At 44.1% G+C, this 22,463-nt stretch overlaps 1 protein-coding gene and 1 long non-coding RNA gene across 5 annotated transcripts in view; both read left to right on the plus strand.

Annotated features, from left to right (window-relative positions):
* Nucleotides 1-7,217, plus strand: part of LOC137229387 (uncharacterized) — a 31,513-nt gene extending 24,296 nt beyond the window's left edge. The window contains exon 4 of the long non-coding RNA XR_010945657.1: nucleotides 6,800-7,217. This is a non-coding gene — a long non-coding RNA (uncharacterized lncRNA). The remainder of the gene's footprint in view (nucleotides 1-6,799) is intronic.
* Nucleotides 7,218-8,620: 1,403 nt separating this feature from the next.
* Nucleotides 8,621-22,463, plus strand: part of TMEM178B (transmembrane protein 178B) — a 368,443-nt gene continuing 354,600 nt past the window's right edge. For 3 of the 4 annotated variants that reach the window (XR_010945659.1, XR_010945658.1, XM_067747209.1), the window contains exons 1-2: nucleotides 8,621-10,712; nucleotides 14,158-14,244. Coding sequence is in view for 2 of the 4 variants with exons in the window: in XM_067747209.1 (XP_067603310.1) it covers nucleotides 10,331-10,712; nucleotides 14,158-14,244 (469 nt within the window). In the remaining 2 variants the exon portion in view is untranslated. The remainder of the gene's footprint in view (nucleotides 10,713-14,157; nucleotides 14,245-22,463) is intronic. The other variant, XM_067747210.1, reaches the window with a different exon arrangement.

Below are 22,463 nucleotides of genomic sequence, written 5' to 3' on the forward strand. Positions count from 1 at the left end.
AGTTTAAAATATTGTGGCTTTTAAAAATACTTATGAGATAGACTTCCCTGGTGGTGCAGTGGTTAAGAATCTGCCTGTCAGTGCACGGGACATGGGTTCGAGCCCTGGTGGGGAAGATCCCACATGCCACAGAGCAACTAAGCCCGTGCGCCACAACTGTTGAGCCTGTGCTCTAGAGCCCGCAAGCCACAACTACTGAGCCTGCGCTCCTAGAGCCTGTGCTCCGCAACAAGAGAAGCCACCGCAATGAGAAGCCCGCGCACCACAATGAAGAATAGCCGCACCCCACCCCCGCTCGCCACAACTATAGAAAGCCCACGCGCAGCAACGAACATCCAGTGCAGCCAAAAATACATACATACATACGTACATACATACATACTTATGAGAGAGAAATTATCACAGAAAAATAACTATTCTCACTAGTAGATATTTACAGATGCACTTTAGAATTATTTTCCAATAAATACCTAGGTTTCAATAAAACCTATTGAAATTATGATTGGAACTGTGATAAATATATGAATGATTTTGTAAAGCATTGGCATTTTAACAGTATTGAGTTGTTTCATTCAGGAACATGGTAGGTTTCTACATCTTTTCAGGTCATTTATGTCTATCGATAAAATTTTGTGGTTTTAAAGCCTTCACTTTCTTTGTAACTGTTACACTTAAGTATATTATAGGGTGTCTTTTGTTTGTTGTTGTTACTGTGCATAGGATACTTTTCCAGTAGTTGTTCTAACAATTAGTTGTTATTATATTAGAATGTATTGATTCCTGTGTATGTTTCTCATATCAGGCCATCTTATTGAACTCCCTTATTGGTGTTAATAGTTTTTTGGGTTTTTTCTTTTGAGTTTTCATTACCACCCCTCACCGCCCTAATATTAAATAGTGGTGGTAGAGAGAGCATACTTGTCTTTGTCCTGATTTTATGGAAATATCCCCTCTGGGCCAGTCCATCCTGGCCTGTTTGCCCTCAGATTTGTTCCTTGATTTTCCTTGCTCAGTTCTACTGCAGGGGGCTGACATTTGTAGGCTACATATCCTGAGGCTCCCATGTCAGCTGGTGTCCATCTGGGTTCAGCCAATGGGAGGTCCTGGGAAGAGATTAACGAACAAAAGAAAGGGAGCATCCAGAGTATCTCTCCCCTATTCTCTGCCGCAGGTAACAACTCCAGGCACAGCTGCCTCAATTCATGGTTCCATCTCTGGCCGGTCAAGTGTTTCCATGGTTCCAGCATCTGTTGGGTGAATCTGGTTCCTGGCCTCAGGACCTCTTTTTGTTCCTCCAGCTAGGCTGCCGTCAGTCCCCAGCAAGAGCGCCCTTGCCCTAGACCCCTTGTTTTAGAGGGCCCACATATCACAAACACACACAAAATAACTGTTGAAGACCTCATGGTTGCCTTTATGTCTTGGGATCCGGCATCAGTACTGGCATAGCATGGCTTGCAACCCAAAACATCTGTTCTTCTGGTTAACACAGAACAGGCCCCAAGGAGGTGCTTATCTATACCTCTTGCCCTGTGTCCTCAAGACAAAAGGCAACTGCATCTGAATGGCTTTAAGTTATGCGGGTTGAGTTGCTGCTGATGTTGGCGATAGATACTGCTTTGGAGTGCTGAGAGGATCTGAGAGTGGAGGCACGTTGATAAAAGAAAAGATGAAATGATTAACTTGTCAAAGTCTTCCTCCCAGAGAGCAGGCCCACAGTAGATTTTTGAATAAGGAAGTATCATTTCCCAGGAGTGATGAGCATCCGTTTTCTTGCTTCCCTTTGTGTTCCAATTCATGGCTCTGGAGTTACACATGAATTAGCATGGTATTTTGAACAGTAGCACACAGTAACTGAGGAACTTTTTACAACATTATGCTCTTGCAATTCGTATTGCTCTTAAACTACCAGTGTATTTCTGTAGACCTAATCTGAATTTTGGCCCCCGATCCAGAAATATTCTTGTGTGGAACATAGTTTGAATTTGTTTCTAGCGATGTGATCTCAACTGAGCGAATAGTCATGAAGTTCTTTGGGGAAACTCAAAGATTATTTATGATATGTCTTGAATCTATCCATAGATGAAATACATTTAAATTTGACTTTATAGCCACTTAAGACATATAATGGAAATGTCAATTAAATGTTGTTAAAGCCATTAAATTTAATTGAGAGAGGGTATAAGATATACTAGGATAGCTAAATGAAACAATAGAAGATCTTTAAATACAGAGCAAAATGTGGTCTTTGGTGGAAAATGAAATTAACTTTGGATTTGTGCTATCGAAAAGTTTTTGATATGAACTGTTGCTTGCTATTTTTAATATAAAAAAGCATATCTAAATTTTGCAATTTCTCACTTAAAGGGATTAAAATATTTTAAAATTGTAAAGAAAATGGTTTTCTAAGTAGAAATGAACTATGTAGAACCAAAAGTGATATTCCAAAAAAATATAGGGAAATTAGAACAAGGAAATGCAAATGTTTTTATGATTTTAAAGAAGATTCACATACAATCAATCCCAAAGTAATGTCTGTAGTAACTATTTTCCAACCATTATTGATCAAGTTATGGTCTTGTAGAGAGATTTGAATAAATTAAGCAATGTACTGCAATTTTTGGTTTTCTTCATTCTGACATTTAAATATTTGAAAGAAGAACTTAATAAATATTGTGTGGATATAGATGTTACTTTAAGAGATAGTAAAAATCATGCTGTATGTGATAATGATTTATATGGTGAAAGTAATATAGTATTTTTTGCATTAACAATAATTTGTCATATGTGATTGTTACAATGCTTGAATGTAACATGTAAAATTCCAAATGCAAGTATTGCTTTAAGAATTTTATTGACACTTCCAATATAAGTGCTATTGCCTCAGTAAAGTTTCTCCAAATTGAAATTAATTAAAAAAAAACTAGAAACTACAGTGAATCAAAAACAGTTGTCAGAAACATTTGGCATTATCATCTATGGAATATAATGTTATGTGAAAATCCTGGTTACAACAATAGAATGATTTTTCTGAAACAAAAGTCAAGAAGGTTAAGTCTTATGATACACATATTACAAGTTAATTACGAAGTCTTTATTTTACTCACTTTCACGTTGTTGGCCCATCAATGCATGAGCAATAATAATTAATTTGGTTGTCTTTGATATTTTGCCAACTTTTTTTCATACAAAAACCATAACTTTACACATATTTGAAATTTCTGTCATCATAAAGGTAGAACGATAGAAAATTCTTAGTTAACAATTTTTCACTTGACTTCTGCCTTTTAAACATTTAGACATATGGTATGTGGGCCTCCATTTGTATGCTCGTCCTGAGCTCCTTGTTAGAGGTGAGCCTGCCTTCAGCTGCAGGGTGGTAGTGGCTTTTTGCTATCAACTTCCTGTTGCCTGCTTGGCTTCTTGGTTCTTCCATCATCCTTTAATTTTGCACAAATAAGCAGACACATGAATATTTTCTTATGTCCCTTTCTTTTTTACATGAAAGGTAAAGTCATGGGTTAAATAGTGTCCCCCCGCAAAAGGTATGTTGAAGTCCTTATCCTCATGCCCTCAAAATATGGCCTTATTTAGAAACAGTGTCATTGTAGATGTAATTCGTTAAGATGAGGTTATGCTGGAGTAGGCTAGGCTCTTAATCCAATGAGACTAGTGTCCTTCTAAGAAGAGAGAAATTTGGAGACAGAGGAAAGGATGATGTGAGAGAAGATGTTCATGTGCTGACACAAGCAAAGACTGGAGTGAAGCATCTGTAAACTGGGAAATGTCAAGAATTGCCAGCAGACCCTGGAGGTTAGAAGAGGCCGGGAAGGATTGTCCCCTACAGGTTCTAGAGGGAGCATGTCCCGCTAACAACTTGATTTTGGACTTCTAGCCTCTAGGACTGTGTGACGATACATTTCTGATGTTTTAAGACACATAGTTTGTGATACTTCGTCATAGAAATGCTAGGAAACTAATATAGGTAGTATAATGAATATACTCTTTGCCTGTTGTACCAGTGCTCTGCAGGCTAAATACCTAGAAGCACGTCCGTTGGGTCATAACAAGCCTGTATTTTTCATCTTAACAGCTCCTCCGAATTGTCCTCCAGTGTGGCAATGTCAGTTTACTCTCCTATCAGCCTTGCATGGGAGCACGTTTCCTTATGCCCTGGCCAACACTTGACATTAACAGACATGTACTTTTTTCCCATCTGATGGGTAAAAAGCAGTATTTAAAAAAATTGTATTCCTTGATTACTAGTGAGATTGAGTTTTTTCCCATATGTTAATTTCCCATTTGAATTTCTTCTTCTGTAAATTGTCTTTTTATAACCTTTGCCTGGTTTCCTGTTGTGTTATTTGTTTTATTCCTACTAGTTTGAAATACTTCTTTATACAGGAGATGATCTTATTCATTTTAAACCATTCCTGGTATAGGAAGAGCTTTTAAATATCAAGAATGTTTGTTGGGTTTAATTGGTTGTCTTTTCAGCTTCTAGTGAGATGATCAAATGATATTTATTTGACCTATTGATATGAGGCACCTGTAATTGTAAGAACTTTAAAAAGCGGAGCAATTAAATGTTTATGGGCAAAAGGAGTGATGCCAATGTGGGGCTTTTCAAAATATGTCTAGAGGGCTGCCTGGTTAGAACAGAGGGTGTGTCTAAGGGAATGTGACGGTCAGCTTTAGAAAACTGGCTGAAGCTTTGTGGGGCTTTATGTGGGGTACGGAGTTTGAGCTTTACTGTACAGGCAAAATGAAATCACTGCAGAATTTTGAGTAGAGGACTGTAGAATTTAAGAAGATTAATATGATGCTGTGGTGGAGGAAGACGAAAATAAAAGCAAGGAGTGGACTTAGAAACCCAGGGGTGAGATGAAAATAGCCTTTTGCCATAATGACCCTAATAAGGAAAAAAAGGAGGAAGGTAGGTATCACACCAATATGACTCTGATGAGGAGAGATTTAGGAAGAAGATCTTCATAAGGAAAGAAGTGTACCTATTCAAGCATAAGTACTAATGCGTCACAGACTTGGGGGACTTTGTCAGGAGGGCTAAAGTGGAAGATAACTTTTGGGTTTCAAATAATGTCCAAAGTTAATTAGGACAATAGAAATAAGAATATACAGAGGGCCTTTTCTCTGGGCAATGATGTAATCTTGATGGACGGCTAAGAGAAAGCACACCTCAGCAACCTTTATTTTGCTTCCAATTGACAATGTCAAGGAGAGTGATTTTCAAACTGAAGGTGGGGTGTAGGGTAGAACAACTATGATAACTGAAGATAGTTCACAATGGGTGAAAAAATTATAGGAGAGCATCTATCTGCTCTGTGTGAGCTGTACCCCAGGAAACTGAAAGAAGTTTTAATGATATCTCTGAATCTCTGATGTTGACCTTGGAGAAAGCCTGGAGAATGTGAACTTAAAAATAGATGTGTGTGTATGCCTGTGTGTGTGTGTGTGTGTGTGTGTGCGCAAATAGAATTCCAAATTTCAAAAATGTAGATTTCACAAATTGCAAATGATCTTAATGTCATTTCGGGGCAAGATCCTAGGATAGCATTCCAAAGGGATGACTTGTAGTCTCCTAGAAGAGGAGGTGAGGATCTTTGGTTCTACATGGGTCATGCCATGACTGTTAGATCCAGGAGCACGATCTGATGCAGGAAGCACTAAAAATCAGGAGGTATTAGAAACCCAGTAGGAGCAAGCACAAGGAGGACATGAAGAAAGAATATTTAGCTTGGAGGGAAGAAGGCTTAGAGAGAACATGGTGGCTGATGTCAAATATGAGAAAGACCATTATATGGAAGAGGGATCAGGTATCTGTGGGCTTCTCGAAGGCCAATGGGTAGAATTCCAGGGACCTAGGATAAGACTTAGGATAAGGAAGACCTGTGTAACCACGTGCACCATCCAGTAGTGCTTTCCAAGACAGTGATTTTTCTTTTTCTTTTTTTAAAGATTTATTTATTTTTGGTCGTGTCGGGTCTTAGTTGCGGCATGCGGGATCTTCCTTGAGGCATGCGGGATCTTTTGTTGCAGCGCAGTCTTCTCTCTAGCTGTGGTGTACGGGTTTTCTCTCTCTAGTTGTGGTGCGTAGGCTCCAGACGTGTGGGCTCTGTAGTCTGCAGCATGTGGGCTCTCTAGCTGAGGCTCGCGAGCTCAGTAGTTGTGGCGCCCGGGCTTAGTTGCCCCACAGCATGTGGGATCTTAGTTCCCTGACCAGACATCGAACCTGCATGCGCTGCATTGTAAGGCGGATTCTTTACCACTGGACCACCAGGGAAGTCCCCCAAGACAGTGATTTTTCTATCACTGCAAGTGTGCTAGCAGAAGCCGGTCAGTCACTTTTTTTGGAAATGTTCTTGAAGAGATTCATGTGTTATTGTGTGGATAACTCTAAAGTTCCTTCCAATTTTGAGCTTCTGTGATCCTAGGCCAGTGTAGGTGCGAATGGGAAGGATTAGGTTGGAAATACAGAGACTGTGAAGCCGTAACTAATGAGGAATTGGAAGAAGACAGAGGGAAGAAATGTAGATCACTCAGTTGAGAAAAGAAAATCCTGTAGTCATATAGTCTAGAGGAAGAATCCACCATCTTTTTAGCCCCAAAGACCAGGATCATCTCCAAATGGTTTAGGGCTGTCCAAGAACGTTGCACTTTAAAGAAGGCCTCTAATCAGTGTCTTTCATAGGATTTTGGGGATGGAGGACAAACATTTCAAAATACAATTTTAATGATGTTCAGAAAAGATGACATTGTGCATTTTGCTCCCTTCCCCCCGCAGGACTGCTCAGGAGGACCATGAGGGAGGGGCAAGGCACATCACTGGAAGCAGGCCTAAGGCACAGGCCAGGAGAAAAAGTTAAAAAGCAAGAGCAAGAAAGGAGTGGAATAATGGCAGAGAGAGGAAGAAAACAGACAAAATGAACAAGTACATTTATTGTGAACAGAAGCTGCCTGGGCTTCCAGAGGTCTCAGGCGCACCTCTTTCAGCTGGTTCTCAGGGGCAGGAGAGTTGGGTACCAGGAGACTGAGGCTCTACTGCTGGCTGTGCCCCAGCTTCCCGAGTGACCTTGTAGATGTCATTTCGCCTTTCTGCCTCCTTCCTATTGTCAAAGGCAGGCATACTGCTAAGCTAAAAGTGCTCTGGGCTTTACCGAAGAAAATAGCTCCAGAAATTTAAGACGTTGCCTGCCTGTGTACGAAGTGTCTGCACTTGTTTCTGTTTTTTTCACGGTTGACGGAGGGAGAGCGGGTAAGAGGAGTGTAGAAAGAAAGGTGAGAAGACATTGTGGCCAAAGTCGCTTAGCTCCGCCTTAGCTCCCGGGACCGGGATCTGGCAGAGGGGACATGCCTGCAGCCCGCGACCAGTGGGGCACCCAGGAACCCGAGCGGACATCCTCGGGTTCAGCTGTCCCTTCAGCGAGTCCCATTGCAGCATCAGGGACGAAAAGCGAGGCACACCCCTCCCCCACTAGATGGCACTGAAACGCCTCGTTCGCGATTTTCAAAATGCAGGAAGGAGGAAAAAAGACAAAAAGAATATGGTGGAGGTGCGCTCATTTTGCATCGCAGGCCCAGTTGTTCAAAGCAGGGTGCCGGACCCTCTCTTACTCCCCAGGGTAGCTCTTTACCCGGCAGTGCAGGCCCTCGGCTTTGGAATGAGGGTGAAAATGAGGGGCCAGGCTTAGAGTGAAGAGCCTAAGGTTTCGACCTGGGAGGGAGGCTCCCAGCCCTGCGGCGCCGTCTCACGTGAGCCGGGCGGTGTGTGTGTGGGGATGAAGCTGGGCTCGCTCGGGGCCCACTCGCTCAAGGTCTGGGGTCTACCCGCGACACCTCTCAGAGCCCTCGCAGAGCCCAAATCCAGCCCCCACCCGGATAAGGACAAAGCCCGCACCGAGGTTTCGTTTAACACCACTTCCCCTCCTCAAAGCGCGAGGCCCTGGGCGTTTTCATAATGTCTATTAAGCACCACCCCCCCACCCATGAAAATTCTGTTCCTCTTGTCTGGAAAGGATCAGTCAATTTTCTTTTTTCTTCTCCCGCTGAGGAGGGAGGTGGAGGCAAGTGGAGGTGGGTGTGTGTCGGGTGTCTGGCGCTGGCGTGGGGCTGGACCGGGGCTGGCGGTGACAACCCCGCGGACACGCGTTCAGCCCCGGGTGGAAACGCCTGTAGCTAATAGGATAGCGCCTGTGGCTTTCTAGGGAAAACAAAGATCAAATACAATCCAGGACATCTGCGACCGAAACCGGGGATGCAGGGAACTTCCTCAGCCCCTCTGAATGCCGACTCCGCAATAAGCAGTCTTTTCTTCTATTTAAGGGAATTTTCCACGACTGAAAAGAGATAAACAGGAGATGGAGGCAACATCCCTAATTTAATACTAATGCGTGTAAACATGCTACATACCACATATATGTATATGTGCATAAATATGGATGTGGTTGGGCACAAACCTCTCTAGACACCATTGACTTGCCTGGTCAAAGAATAAGGCTTAGACATTTTGCCTGGGAAATGGTGCACTTTATCTTTAAGAATGCTAGAAAAATAAGAGATGAGGCTCACGTTGCACGGATGACATCACTAGCTTTTGGCTGCGCGCTCCGTGTTCTCGTCTGTGGGTTTTAGCCAAGGCTGCAGCGCCCGGCGCCCGAGCGAGCACAGCAGCGGCTTCCTACAGCGCCCGCAATCGGGCGATGCTATTTCCCGAGCCTCCCGGGCGCAGCCTGGGCTCTCGCTCCCCGGCACCGGCCGAGACCGCAAGGCCCCGGAGCCGCCGCGGCTAGAGGAGGAGGCCGGGAGGGGAAGCTGAGCGACCCAGCCTCCCTCCCCCACCCTCGCCCCATTCACCTCGGCGACCACCTCGCCGGGAGCCTGATCGTGGAACGCCGAGGCTGGGATGCGATTCTCTGCACGCTGCCGAGCGAGCCGGCACCTCAGCTCCTGGGTGGGCTGCGAAGAAAATGCTGCAATCTGAGAGCGGCTGACCCCAGTTGGGCAGCGCAGACGGGGTGCTAGAGTGCCGGGGCTCAGGTGTAAGGAGAAGGGGGCGGATTGTGTTGAAGGGCCGGGGCAGTTGTTTTTCTGGGTACCAGCAGCTCCCGGGCAGCACGTTCCCGGGGCTATCCGGGAGCCAGATGAAGTGAGGCGGAGGCGCCGCGGGAGAGGCGGGTCTGAAGGTGGCAGGGTGGACACTCCAGGAAGAAGACGGCACTGGGGAGGGCGGCATGACGCCCCGGGGGCTGGCTGCTTGGCTGGCGGGGAGCAGCCATCGCGCGACCTGTCCATGGTGTTGAAGGCGCCCTGCACCGAGCTCCGCGAGCCCCGCGTGGTGCGCCCTGCCGGGTGCGCCCTCCCCGGCGCAGCCCGCCTCTCGCGCCCGCGAGCTGCCGCCCCGTCGCCGCAAACCCCCGGCCAAGGCTCGTCCGGTAACGCCGTCCGGGTGACCACACCGTCGGCCCGAGGGGCCGCCTGAATGGCGAAGCAAGAGGCAGACGACCCGGGAGCTCGCGGGGAAAGGTCGGCCGAGACCGTGCGCCGACTGCGAGCCCGCCTCTGAGCGCAGCGCGCTGGCCAGAAGAAGCAAAGGACCTGCTGGTGGCCAGAGGACAGAGATTTTTAAAAGACCCGACCCAGAGAGGAAGAACATTTCTTCTCTCGCAGACCGGAAGGGGGAGAGTGGCTGAGAGGGAGACCCAGGCGGGACGCAGGGCAGGCAGCCCTGGCATCTGGAGGTTTCCTTCGCGGGCCGGCCGCATCGCGGGTGTTGCAGTTCATCCAGTCGTCTAGCGGCTCCTCCTGATAGACACTCTCCCACCCCCATCCCCCTCCCAAGAAAGCCAAGCGAGTGGGTCCCATCGCCCCCCTACACAAAGAAAGCCCAAGGAGCCCCGCCGCAGCCGAGGGCACTCGGTGTTTGGTTTCCGGCCCGAGGGCAGCGTCGCCCGAAGCCCGGCTGAGTGCGGCCGCGGCGGGTTCGGAGCAGTCGCTTCCTGCCGAGCCGGGAGGGGGCGGGAGGCGGCCGTGTCTGGCTCGCCGCCGCCTGAGGCTGCACCTGCTCCGCAGGATGCGCAGAGGCTTGCCGGAGCCTCTCCGGATGAGAACTTTTTAGGCTGCCCGCCCGCGTTCCCGCAGTCCCTGGGCTGCGCACCGGCAGCCGGGGGCCGAGGGGGCGCCGCTGCGCGACCCCCTCTCCCGCCCCCTCCCCCTCCTTGGCTCGGCAGCCCGCCCGCCCGCAGCTGTGTTCCGGGCGCGCGGAGGGAAGGCGAGGCTGCGGCGGGTCATGCCCACGGTGTAGCCGCGAAGCGGAGGCATGGCTGCCGGAAGGTTCCTGCTCTACACGGGCCTGTCGCTAGCGCTCTGCGCCCTGGGCATGCTGGCCGTGGCCGTCTGCTCAGACCACTGGTACGAGACGGACGCCAGGAAGCACAGGGACAGGTGCAAGGCCTTCAACACGCGCCGGGTCGACCCTGGCTTCATTTACAACAATAACAACAACTTGCCACTCCGGGCCAGCCGCTCGCGCCTGGACCGCTGGGAGGGCACACTCCTCCGGGCCCGGAATCGCCGGCAGCTCTTCGCCATGAGCCCCGCCGACGAGTGCAGCCGGCAGTACAACTCCACCAACACTGGCCTCTGGAGGAAGTGCCACCGACAGGGCTTCGACGCGGAGATCGCGGCCCTGATTCGGAAAGGTAAGCGCTCGCCGCGACGCGTGGCGCTGCGGAGAGACCGGCGCCTCTGGGCCGGGCCGCCCTCTCCTCCCTTGAGCGGCCGCAGTCTCGCAGGCCTCCTGGTTCCAGGAGGTCAGGTTATCCAGGCTCGGCTGAAGCTTGCAGTGGCCAGATCTTGCCGCCGAGTAGCTGGTAATGGAGGCTTACCTCTCCCTACCCGGCCTCTTGCCTTGCGTTTTGTCTGATGGGATTCCAGTAGAATCTCACGGTCCAGGGTTTTTACACAGGGAAATGGCTTCAGTAGTCTCTGAAAAGCAAGGGAGTCTATAATGTTCTGCTTTTAGTAGAGGAAGCCCTTTAAGAGTGATTTGTCGGTGTAGACACACTCCTAGTTTTAATCTTTGTTTTAGATGTTGTTGAACTGATTCATCAAGGGAAATTTGGGAAAACATCTCACAGAGAAGGCCTTATTCATGCCGGAAGCGTTTAAGTGCTATGCTATACCGGGCATACTGCAGGCATTGGTCATATAAACATTAATAAATCACAGCCCCTGCCCTGTTTCACCCCAAAAGCCCGTTGACCTGTAGCATCATGCCACAATTCTTGATTTCTCATTTTGAGAAAGTGGTTGACAAAAGTGTCTTATGCACATTAAATATGAACAAGATCTAATAAGCACACAAAAAGTAGTTCTTCCAGCAGCGCCAAAGTGGGTACTTCAGACAAAAAAATACTATTTTCAGAAGATTTGTATAAAAAATACCCAAAGTATACCAAAACAGAAAACAAACTGCATTTGCTAATGATAAAAATTTATTTGATACTTTAATATGATCACATAAATTTTTAAAAGTCTCTTCATCTGATGCAGTTTGTAAATCTTGCATGATTTATACTTTGGGGACTATCCTGTTCCGTTAACCTACTGAGATGTTGTTTCAATGTATACTAATATTGCTCTGAAGAAGGGAATATGCATTGATGGTAGCTGCACCCTGGAAGATGTGGTGCAATTCTATATGTCTTGTTCCCCTATATGTCTTGTTCTATATGTCTTGTTCCCTTCATTTTCTTCATCTATTAAGTGGTGATACCAAAGTGAAAACAATGCTGTTATCTGCAAAGTCTCTGTGGCCAAGATACCAAGCAGTTTCTTAATGTCTCAGTAATTATAATGCAAGGTTTCTCCTGTTTTAAAATCTTATATGTGAGAACTGATATTCTTTGATTTATAAAACTGTTGACATGGATCAGAAAAAAATTGTTAATTTGAAAAAAAAGTCAGTTGTTTAAGAAAGGCAAACAGTGGATATGGATTTAGATTTAGGTGGGGTAGGTCCAGAAAGAGAATCCATCTTAATGTTTGTTTTACAGCTTCTGTAGAATGACGAGGGATTTTAGCTGATTTAGTTAAGAATGTATTACTATTACAAATATCACATCTGCTTCATGGTTAGACTCTTATTAGAGCAGGGTGTCCCGCTTGGAGCTCTACAACTTCGTCAAGCTGTACAGGATATTGGAGAATTGCAGAAGAGAACAACTTGGGTTTGGATTTAGAAGTGGGAAAACAAGAGGAAGCGGAAGAGTTTTTGACAATGGGTGACTTCGTAGCAGTTTTCAAATTCTCAGATTCAGAAAATGTTGTTTTATCCGTCATTTTCTGCTTTTATTAAAATTGCAGTGGTAGGAAGTTAGCTGACATGTGAGGAAGAATTCATGTTAATAATGACTGACAAACACTGGTAGGACTTGCTGAAGGACATTCTTGAATTTCCTTTCTTGAACATCTCCTGGAACAAGACTGGTATCCTTCTGTCTGGTACTGGTTAACCCCACTTAGAAAAAGGGGGATGGAATTCGTGGCTTCTGGTGGTTCCATTGAGAGCTTTGATTCCATGTTGCTCTGCTTGGCGATCCGACTAGAAAGGTTGACTTGGTCTGTGCACCAGAGGGATTGGTTACCATAGTGACATGTTCTTCCGGTGAAGCTGGAAACACAGTGACAGGGAAAGGGGTAGGGGAAGGATGTACAACATTTTGACTTTGTATCGACTGATTTTTAATTGAAGCAACAGAAAATGGACCAGCAGGGAGATTGAATACACTGATACCTAGAGTTGGGAGGGCACTGTATTTCTCTTGAACTAATGCAAACGCTGTTCCCCATCACTCAAAATAAAGCAGTCACTGTCAGCTGCAAGCCCTTGCTTACCATGGCTGTTTCTGTCCATTTGACATTCTTGTTAGTTATTATTGAGATAGATGGTATGCCAGCCTTACAAATCTTGAGAGACTTAAGGGCACTATCTTCATTTTTAATCTCAAAACATAATCTTTCAAAGCCAGATCTGCTTTTTCTAAGTAGTGATGGACACATTTTGGAAATAAGTGCATCTTATATTAGGAGAATTCACAAGCAATTCCAATGGCACATAGAATGTAACCTCTAGACTTAATGTTCCTCCTAGAAGTACAGATTTTAGAAGGAAGTTAAAAAATAAATTGATATCCCTATATTTACTTTTAGGACACCTTAGGGAAAGATATTTCTCTCATGGTATTCATTAGCAGCCTCAAAAGCTATCTTACGCCTTTGTCTTTTTTGGAAACATCTTCGATTAAAATTCTGGAGATATGTGTTGGGCAGGGGGAAAGGGAAATCAGAGAAAAGACTGCTTAAAATCTGTCAATATTATGGGAAAATTAGAGATTTATCTAAATGATCATATAGCCCTAAAGAACTCAGTCATTTGTTAAATCAATGTTCATTACATTAGAAAGTGCTGTTTTTGCATTTTACAATAAAACCACATAATTAATAAGAAAACAAAACAAATCCATATCTGATTTGAAGATAAAGTCCTTGGGATTCATGTTCTTTCTGGAATCCGTTTCTTGCCCTGCTGACATGACTGTACCCACAAAAAGGCATTTCTGATCACTGCGTATTTATTTGTTTGTCTTACTGAACAATAAGTTCCTGGAGGGCAGGAAAGATAATCATTTGTAAAATACATCTGCTTGGTACTTGGGAAATATACAAATTAGCTTCACAGAAACTTATCCATCAAGAGCTTATTCTAATTGTAGGAACACTGTATGGGAATCCAAATAAAGGATTAGTCAGAAAACTGTGATAGGAAATGAACCAGTGTAGCTCTCAGGGCAGGTTAATATTGCAACAGAGGCTACATAATTTAACAAGGAGGATTTCTTGAGCAAAAGCTTTGCTAAGGAATAGAGGTAACACCGTAGTTTTGGATAACACGTGTCATTGAAAAAACACATATCACGCACAATCATTATTTTTCACATTAGATAAGATTTTAATTATTTCCTTCTCGAGGGTAGGATTTGGGTAGAGGGTGCAGCAAGGATCAGTCACTCTTGAATTCCCATCTGTGTCCATACTCATGTCCTCTTGTCTTCCTGCTTTTCAACCTCATCTGTGTCTCCCTAGTAAGTCACTGCACTGGGGACAGATCAATGGCGGGATCAGCTTCTGAAATCCAAGAGACTTCCAGACCCTTAGGAGGACCAGCTACAGGTAGGATTTTGTTCCCGGGAACATGTATATTCTTTGGTTAGTACTGAAATCTTATATTGATATGGCTTGAAATCAGCAGACCTTCAACTGAGACTCTAAGAACTTTTTTATTATTTGAAAATAAGCCTTATAATAGAATTTGACCTACATGGTTTTCATAATCATGGAGTGATGGTCAATGTTCTGAAGTATATTTTAATGGAACATTGCACGTATTCACAAATTAATAATGTTACTCAGCAAATATTTACTGCACAGGTATTATGGGATGGGCACATATCACTAGAAAGAAGAGAGAATAAGACCTGGTCCTTAGAATTCCCATAGTCTGTTAGTGTCACATAGAATAAGTGACAAGTACAAAACACTGAGAGCAACAGAAACAGATGCAGAGAAACAGAGGAGGTGATGCTGGACTGTGTCGGCAGTGGGATGAGGTCAGGCGGGAAGGAGTTAGGGAGAGTTGCCCTGAGGAAATGAAATTTGAACAAGATTTTCATGAAGTTTGGAGGTGGATGGGGAAGAAGGGCATTTCAGGCAAAGAGGCCAGCATATGCACAGCCATGGAGGTGTGAACCAGCAGTTTGGCCTTGTGAGTGTTGATTTCTGGGGCGAGGGAGAGGAGCAGACCAACAGCTGGAGAGCAGGCGAGGGCCAAGTCGAGGAGCTTGTGAGCTCAGATCCCCTGTAGCAGTGCGGCCCATAGGATGGCTGCTAGCCACACGCGGCTACTTAACTTAAAATAACCAAAATTAAATAAAATTTAAAAATCACCTCTGGGCTTCCCTGGTGGTGCAGTGGTTGAGAGTCCACCTGCCGATGCAGGGGACACAGGTTCGTGCCCCGGTCCGGGAAGATCCCACATGCCGCAGAGCGACTGGGCCCGTGAGCCATGGCCGCTGAGCCTGCGCGTCCGGAGCCTGTGCTCCGCAATGGGAGAAGCCACAACAGTGAGAGGCCCGCGTACCGCAAAAAAAAAAAAAAAAAAATCACTTCTTTAGTCACATTGGTCACATTACAGATGCTCAGTAGCTGTATGTATCTAGTAGCCATCATTTCAGACAGTGCAGATTAGAGAATGTTTCCATCACCACAGAAAGTTCTATGGGACAGGGCGACATGGAGCCTATAGCCTCTAAGAGCAAGCGCATACTTTATTTCAGATGAGGGATAATTGAACATGGTAACTTGGGCTTAAATTTAAGAGTATTATTCTACACCTGAAGAAACTTTGCTACTTGAATGTTTCACAGAAGGTTTTAGTTCATGGTCAGTTGTGCTAAATCTATGTTTTATTAATTTTCCATGTTTTTCTTTTTAAATAAATTTAATTAATTAACTAATTAATTAATTAATTTATTTTTGGCCGCGTTGGGTCTTCATTGATGTGCGCGGGCTTTTCTCTAGTTGTGGCGAGCGGGGGCCACTCCTCGCTGCGGTGCGCAGGCCTCTCAATACGGTGGCCTCACCCGTCGTGGCGCGCGGGCTCAGTAGCTGTGGCTCACGGGCTCCAGGCGTGCGGGCTTCAGTAGTTGTGGCGCACGGGCCTAGTTGCTCCGTGGCATGTTGGATCCGTGTCCGCTGCATTGGCAGGCGGATTCTTAACCACCGTGCCACCAGCGAAGCCGCTAATTTTCCATGTTTGACTCACAGAATTCTCTTCTCTCCTTTCCCTCTCCTGACTCCATTAAAGTAACTTGCAAAGTTGACTGGGTGGGAAGATTAATAGTAATCAGACTTGGTGCCAGGTACTCTGCTAAAAGCTTTACATATATTACCTAACTTATTCTTCATAATACTGCTCTGAAGTGGGTAGTATTATTATTTATCTCTATTCTACAGTTGAGGAAACTGAGACACACAAAGCTTCATTAACTTGCCACAGCTCATGATAAGGAAATGAAGTTGTCAGGATTTGAATTCTGGCTCCTGGTTTGGAGACTCACGCACCCCACTCTACTGTCACCATAGAGTCTGTCAGGGCAGGGGTGGGGGGAGATGAAGCTGGTATACTGATTCCCCAAACTAAAAAAGAAATAAGGTCCCTTTGCTGTACACCTGAAACTAACACAACTTTGTAAATCAACTATAACTTTGTAAATCAACTTCAATAAGAAATAAACTTGCTATTTCAAAGATATAACAAAATAGGAAGTAATTTTAGAATCCACAAAGGTGAGACCTGCTGGAGGACTCCAGCTTAGCACTGAGAGGAAGGTCATTTCAAAGCAAAGCATCTCACTTTGCCTTGAGACCCCCGGACAGAAGCTTGTCCACCTTTTGTTCTGTGATTTTGAGTATTTTTTTTTTTTGAGTGTTTGTTTTGTTCACTGTGGTAGGTGCTGAGGTTATAGACATGAAGGACGTACACATTCATTCCACAAATATTTATTGATGGCCTGGAGGCTGGGTATTGTGGAGAAGCTTACATTCCATGGGGAGAGAGACAAACAATAAATAAATACAGATGGAATAAAAATAATATCGAATGAACTAATCAATATATAATATAATGTGCAGTAGTGAATGCTATGAAGTGTCTTTGCCCTTGGGAAGCAGAAAGGGGAAGGTGGACAAGTAAGCCAAAAATTAAATAGTTCTATTAGTTTTGGTTTCATAATATCCAGAGACTTTACCTGCTCACAGGCAGACACACACAAAACCCACGGTCTCTGTATAAGGTGTGCATCCCCGTGCGTATGTGTTATATGTGTGTTGGAGGAGAACAAAGAGTCATCGTGTGGTTCTTGTCCTGAGGGAGCTTACGCTCCAGCTCACTGTTTCCCAAGTTCATTGTCACGTGTTGGGTGGATCAGGCTCTTCTGCAGGAGGTCACGTCTGTATCAACTGGATCAGGAATCAGCTGGTCAGGGAACTCAAGGGTGAGCTCATCTTATTGAACCAACAAAGTCAAGGGTCTTGTTTCTGTTGCAGAAGGTGAGTTTATTTATTCCTTTACTGTAGGGTAGGTAAGGATCAATTAGAGGATCGATTCTGTACATTCCACTTTGGATTGTCAGTTAAAAATATTTTCTCCTAAAAAAAATATATATATTTTCTCCTTCTTTGCTATTTGTAGGTGATCTTAGGCCTTCAGGCAGAATCCTAAACACACTCTGGGTTAGTTTGACCCTTCACACACACACGCACACACGCAGGTATGCATCTAGACATTAGACAGTAGAGTCACAAATGTTCATTCAGATGCACATACTTTTATAACTACTTACCCCAAAAAATACACAGAGAGAGAAGGGAGTGCGTGACTTGATAGATGAGTGGACAGAACGTTTATTCTAACATCTTGGTTGGATGTCTGCTGTTTTTGAGAGAATGCATACATTCTTTTAAAGGACTTTGTTTCCTCATGTGTAAAAGAGTGGGTTTGAGGGCTTCCCTGGTGGCGCAGTGGTTGAGAGTCCGCCTGCCGATGCAGGGGACATGGGTTCGTGCCCCGGTCCAGGAAGATCCCACGTGCTGCAGAGCGGCTGGGCCTGTGAGCCAGGGCTGCTGAGCCTGCGCGTCCGGAGCCTGTGCTCCGCAAAGGGAGAGGCCACAGCAGTGAGAGGCCCGCGTACCACCAAAAAAAAAAGAGTGGGTTTGGATTGTAAACACATCAAACCCTTTCACGTTTGATGAGAAAGTTAAGTTTATGTGATAGAGAGTAAATAAAGGGTGAATGGCTGAGAGAAGGTGAAAGAGAGGGATGGGAAATCAGGGAGAGGAAAGGGAGAGAAAGAGAGCAAATCGAGAGACAGAGACAGATGCTTCTGAAGGGATCATGGCGGGCTGCTAGTTTGTAAAAGGAAGAGTGGAAAACAAAGCAGCTAATTTCATACTAATGTAGGACCTTGTAATAAGAATGAACTATTTCTCTTTCTAATGATTTGAAATGCCATGTTGCAGATTGGGGTTAAAAATCTGAAAAGTTAATGGAGGAAGGTGGTGTTGGTAGCACAACAGTGTGGATATACTTAATGCCACGGAGCCATACTCTTAAAAATGCTTAAAATGATAAAGTTTATATTATGTATGTTTTAACACAATTAAAATAAATAAATAAGTGAATTAAAAGAATTAAAAAACTTAATAGAGAGAGGAACTGGATTCCTGGTATGTAGAATGCTTCAAAACTGAGGATCTTCATTTATTCAACACATTTTTTTAGCACCTACTGTGTGCCAGGCACTAGCTCAGATATGTTTGGGACACAGAAGTTAATAAAACAGACATAATCCCTGTTCTCATAGGGCTTACCCTCAAACACCTTCAAGGATTGTATCTTTTTCCTAAACAAAACTTTTCAAGAGCACCAGTATGTAAAACAAGTAAAAGTAATGAATACATTTCTCGGGTCATTTTAAAACCATTGTATGGTAAAGAACACTTCACTGTGTTTATTCTAAAGATGTCTATTGAGTACCAACTATTTCAGGCACATTACTTGGGGCAGAGGATCCTGAGTGAAATACATAGCTCCTGTCCTCAGAGAGACAAAAAAAGGTAGTATACAAGAAGAGAAACAAATACAAACCCCAAGTTTTTTTTTTTAAATATTTTAATTTGATTGGAGTACAGTTGATTTAAAACGTTGTGTTAGTTTCAGGTGTACAGCAAAGTGATTCAGTTATACATAAACATATTCTCATTCTTGTTTAGATTCTTTTCTTTTATAGGTTATCACAGAATATTGAGTAGAGTTCCCTGTGCTATACAATACATCCCCATTGGTCATCTATTCTATGCAATAGTAGTGTGCATGAGTTCATCTCAAGCTCCTGATTTATCCCTCCCCCACTGCGTCTCCCCTTTGGTAACCAGAAGTTTGTTTTCGATATTGATAAGTCTGCTTCTGTTTTGTAAATAAGTTCATCTGTATCTTTTTTAAAAAAAATTAGATTACACATATGAGTGATGCCCTGTGATATTTGTCTTTCTCTGTCTGACTTACTTCATTTAGTATGATAATCTCTAAGTCCATCCACGTCTCTACAAATGACTGACCCAGTTTCATTCCTTTTTATGGCTGAGTAATAGTCCATTGTATATATGTACCACATCTTCTTTATCCTTTCCTCTGTTGATGGACATTTAGGTTGCTTCCATGTCTTGGCAATCGTAAATAGTGCTGCAATGAACATTGTGGCACATGACTCTTTTTGAACTATGGTTTTCTCAGGGTATATGCCCAGTAGTGGGATTGCTGGGTCATATGGTAGTTCTATTTTTAGTTTTTTAAGGGACCTCCATACTGTTCTCCATAGCAGCTGTACCAATTTACATTACCACCTGTTGGAATGTAGGAGGGTTCCCTTTTCTCCACACCCTCTCCAGCATTTATTGTCTGTAGACTTTTTGATGATGGCCATTCTGACCAGCGTGAGGTGATACCTCACTGTAGTTTTGATTTGAATTTCTCTGATAATTAGTGGTGTTGAGCATCTTTTCATGTGCTTTTTGGCCATCTGTATGTCTTCTTTGGAGAACTGTATATTTAGATCTTCTGCCCATTTTTTGATTGGCTTGTTTGTGTTTTTGACATAGAGCTGCATGAGCTGTTTGTTTATTTTGGAGATCCAAGTTTGGTTCTTTGAGATATTTATGTGTTGGGGGCTTGAGTGATTCTTGAGTTTTGGAGGAGTTAGAGGAAGCTTTGCAGAAAAGGGGACATCTAGTCCTAACATGTACTTAGAGAGGTTGACTGTGGGTTGATAAGGTGAAGTCTTAGCCTCATTTAAAAATGATTAATTAATAATGACAAAGTAATAACTTGTCCCGTCTGCTTTCCGCCCACCTTTGTCCCCCAGACTCCCAGTGCCTCTCCGAAGAGGCAGCTGTTGCTACCAGATTTTAAGAAATCACATCAGAGATATTCTGTTCAGCAATATTTAAAAATACCAGCAAGTATAAATATAGGTCAGGCAATGAACAGGGGATTTAAGGATGAAAAAAGTTTATTTTTTTTGTAAATTCGTACACACAGAGATGATAGTTAGAGGCCCATTCCAGGAGTCACTAGGAAGCTTCTACAGGTGATGTTTATTTTAAGTGGAGGCTGCTGTGGGCATTCAGAGAAGTTTGACAGATTTGCTGCTTTTATGGGAGAGTGCAGTATCTGAATTATTTCAATTGATTTTTTTTTTTTTTGGTGTCCAAGTAGTTTGCCAAGAAAAGGCAATTTACTTTATATTAGGTCATCTTCATAAATTTATGTCATTTCCTACGTTTGAAAGTGCCCTGCTGTTCTATATCCTGAAGCTCACTCTGTTGGACACTTTATTTGCTCTAGAGCAATCTCTCATTCAGTTTTGCCCTCAATTTCTTTTCATCTTTATAAGAGCAATTCTATTTAGGCAGACACAACTCTTATTCCCCAAGGCTCTGGAGTATTTTGCACACCTGGATGGGATAGGGTGATTTTTGCCTTGAAGAAGCTCTGGGCTCATACGCTGCTGTATGCTAACTAATACAGCATCGGATACTATCCTGTGGTCTGAAGACACACGTGCCTTGTCGCCTGGCGCTTCTACCCCTGGCTGTATACTCATGAGTCCATGGAACACATCCAAGACACTCCATGGCATCACTGTCTTATAATAATAAAATAAATAAGTAAACAAAAAGGAAAAACTTGTATTCATTAATAGGAGAATGAGTAATAGGCATGGTATGTTCATACAGTGGAAACTACCACTGTGTATTTAAAATAAATATACTAGATGTACATATTTCCAAATGGATAAACATAAAATTTGAGTGAAAAGAGCAGGGTGCAGATTGAAATGAAGAGTATGGTGCTCTTTATATGAAGCTCAAAAACAGATCAGATAACATTAGATATTGTTTATTTGCCTTGTGTTTATAAAAATATGCATGTGACTGATAAACACAAAATGAAGGATGGTGTTTATCTTTCTCAGGGCAAGAAAAGAAATGGAATTGGGGCGGTGCTTTCATCTGTGATATTTTATTTCTTGAAAAGCAGAAAAGATCTGAAGGAACTGGGGCACACACATTCATGCACACTGAAGCTATTTGGAAAGTTGTTGCCGTTCTGACAAAAAAAAAGTTAACATTTTATTCAGACTGTACTATTCAGTGTTCAGGAGGAAGGTCCTTTAAAGAAAATTCTTGGAAAACTTTGCTTTGAGGCAATCTGTGACTGACTTTTGTAAGTAGCAGTAGCAAAGAGGAGAATCAGATAACCTTTAACCAACAATTTTCACCGAAAGTAGCTCCCGGGGAAGGGTTTAGAAAGGATAAAATCATGTTTTACTCCCTTCTGATGTAATGTAAGAAGAGGAAATCAGGGCTTTAAAATGACTTATTTGTGAGATAGAGACTAGTGTACATGTCACTCCCTGCTTTGTAGATTTCCTGCAGCTTGTGGAGAAAAACCAAGAGTTCTAAGGGCCAGAAAGTTAAACCAAAGCGACCCCTCCAATGAACTTGATCAGACATTGAATGTTAATAGCTAAGGCATGGAGGCAGAGAGAGCGGGACAAACCAGAGACTGAGCACGAACACCTGGAAAGGCGTGTGAGCCCTAAGGGAGGAACTCAGCATAAACTAGGAAAGGAAAAGCTAAGGACTGCTAAGAAGGAATCAGAATTGTAGTCTTAAAATTGTGGGGATGACTTCAGCCAGGAGCCCGTCTGTTATGGTAATGGTATGTTCCCATGCCATACAAGTTCCAGCTGGAACAGGAAAGTCCCGTCGGAATTACAGCAAGGGTTCCATTTTCACCTGATAATGCTTTTAAAACACCAAAGCTAGGCCTGTGGTTACTAGGGATCACGAAAGTCCTAGGGGGTTTCAGGGGTGTTGAAGCTGAATAACGATCACGTTTTAGTAACCACAGGGCTAAAGAGATGCCCACATGTAGCTCTGGGCAGGCCTGCATCGCCAGGTCCCAGGTAGATGAGCTGCTTTATTCATTATGCTCCGCTGGGATGCTCTTCCTGCCCACCCTTAAATGAACGACTTTGGGAAGGGCTGGCCTCTGTGTTTCCAGCCTCTCCCTCTCTCTCCCTCCTCCCGGCATGGGTTAACACAAGCGAAACAGAAGATTATCTTGCTTGGCCCTTTTTCTTTTCAGGTGTGGCCTCTCCTCCTTGCCTGGGTCTCTTGTCTTCTTCACCTTCACCTTCAGTGCACTTTGAGGCCTCTGCCAATGGGTTTCCTCCCCGACCTCCAAGCTGGGACTACTCCTTCCCTGT

The sequence above is a fragment of the Pseudorca crassidens genome, chromosome 8 (genome assembly GCF_039906515.1).
Source record: "Pseudorca crassidens isolate mPseCra1 chromosome 8, mPseCra1.hap1, whole genome shotgun sequence".
Classification (NCBI taxonomy): Eukaryota; Metazoa; Chordata; class Mammalia; order Artiodactyla; family Delphinidae; genus Pseudorca; species Pseudorca crassidens.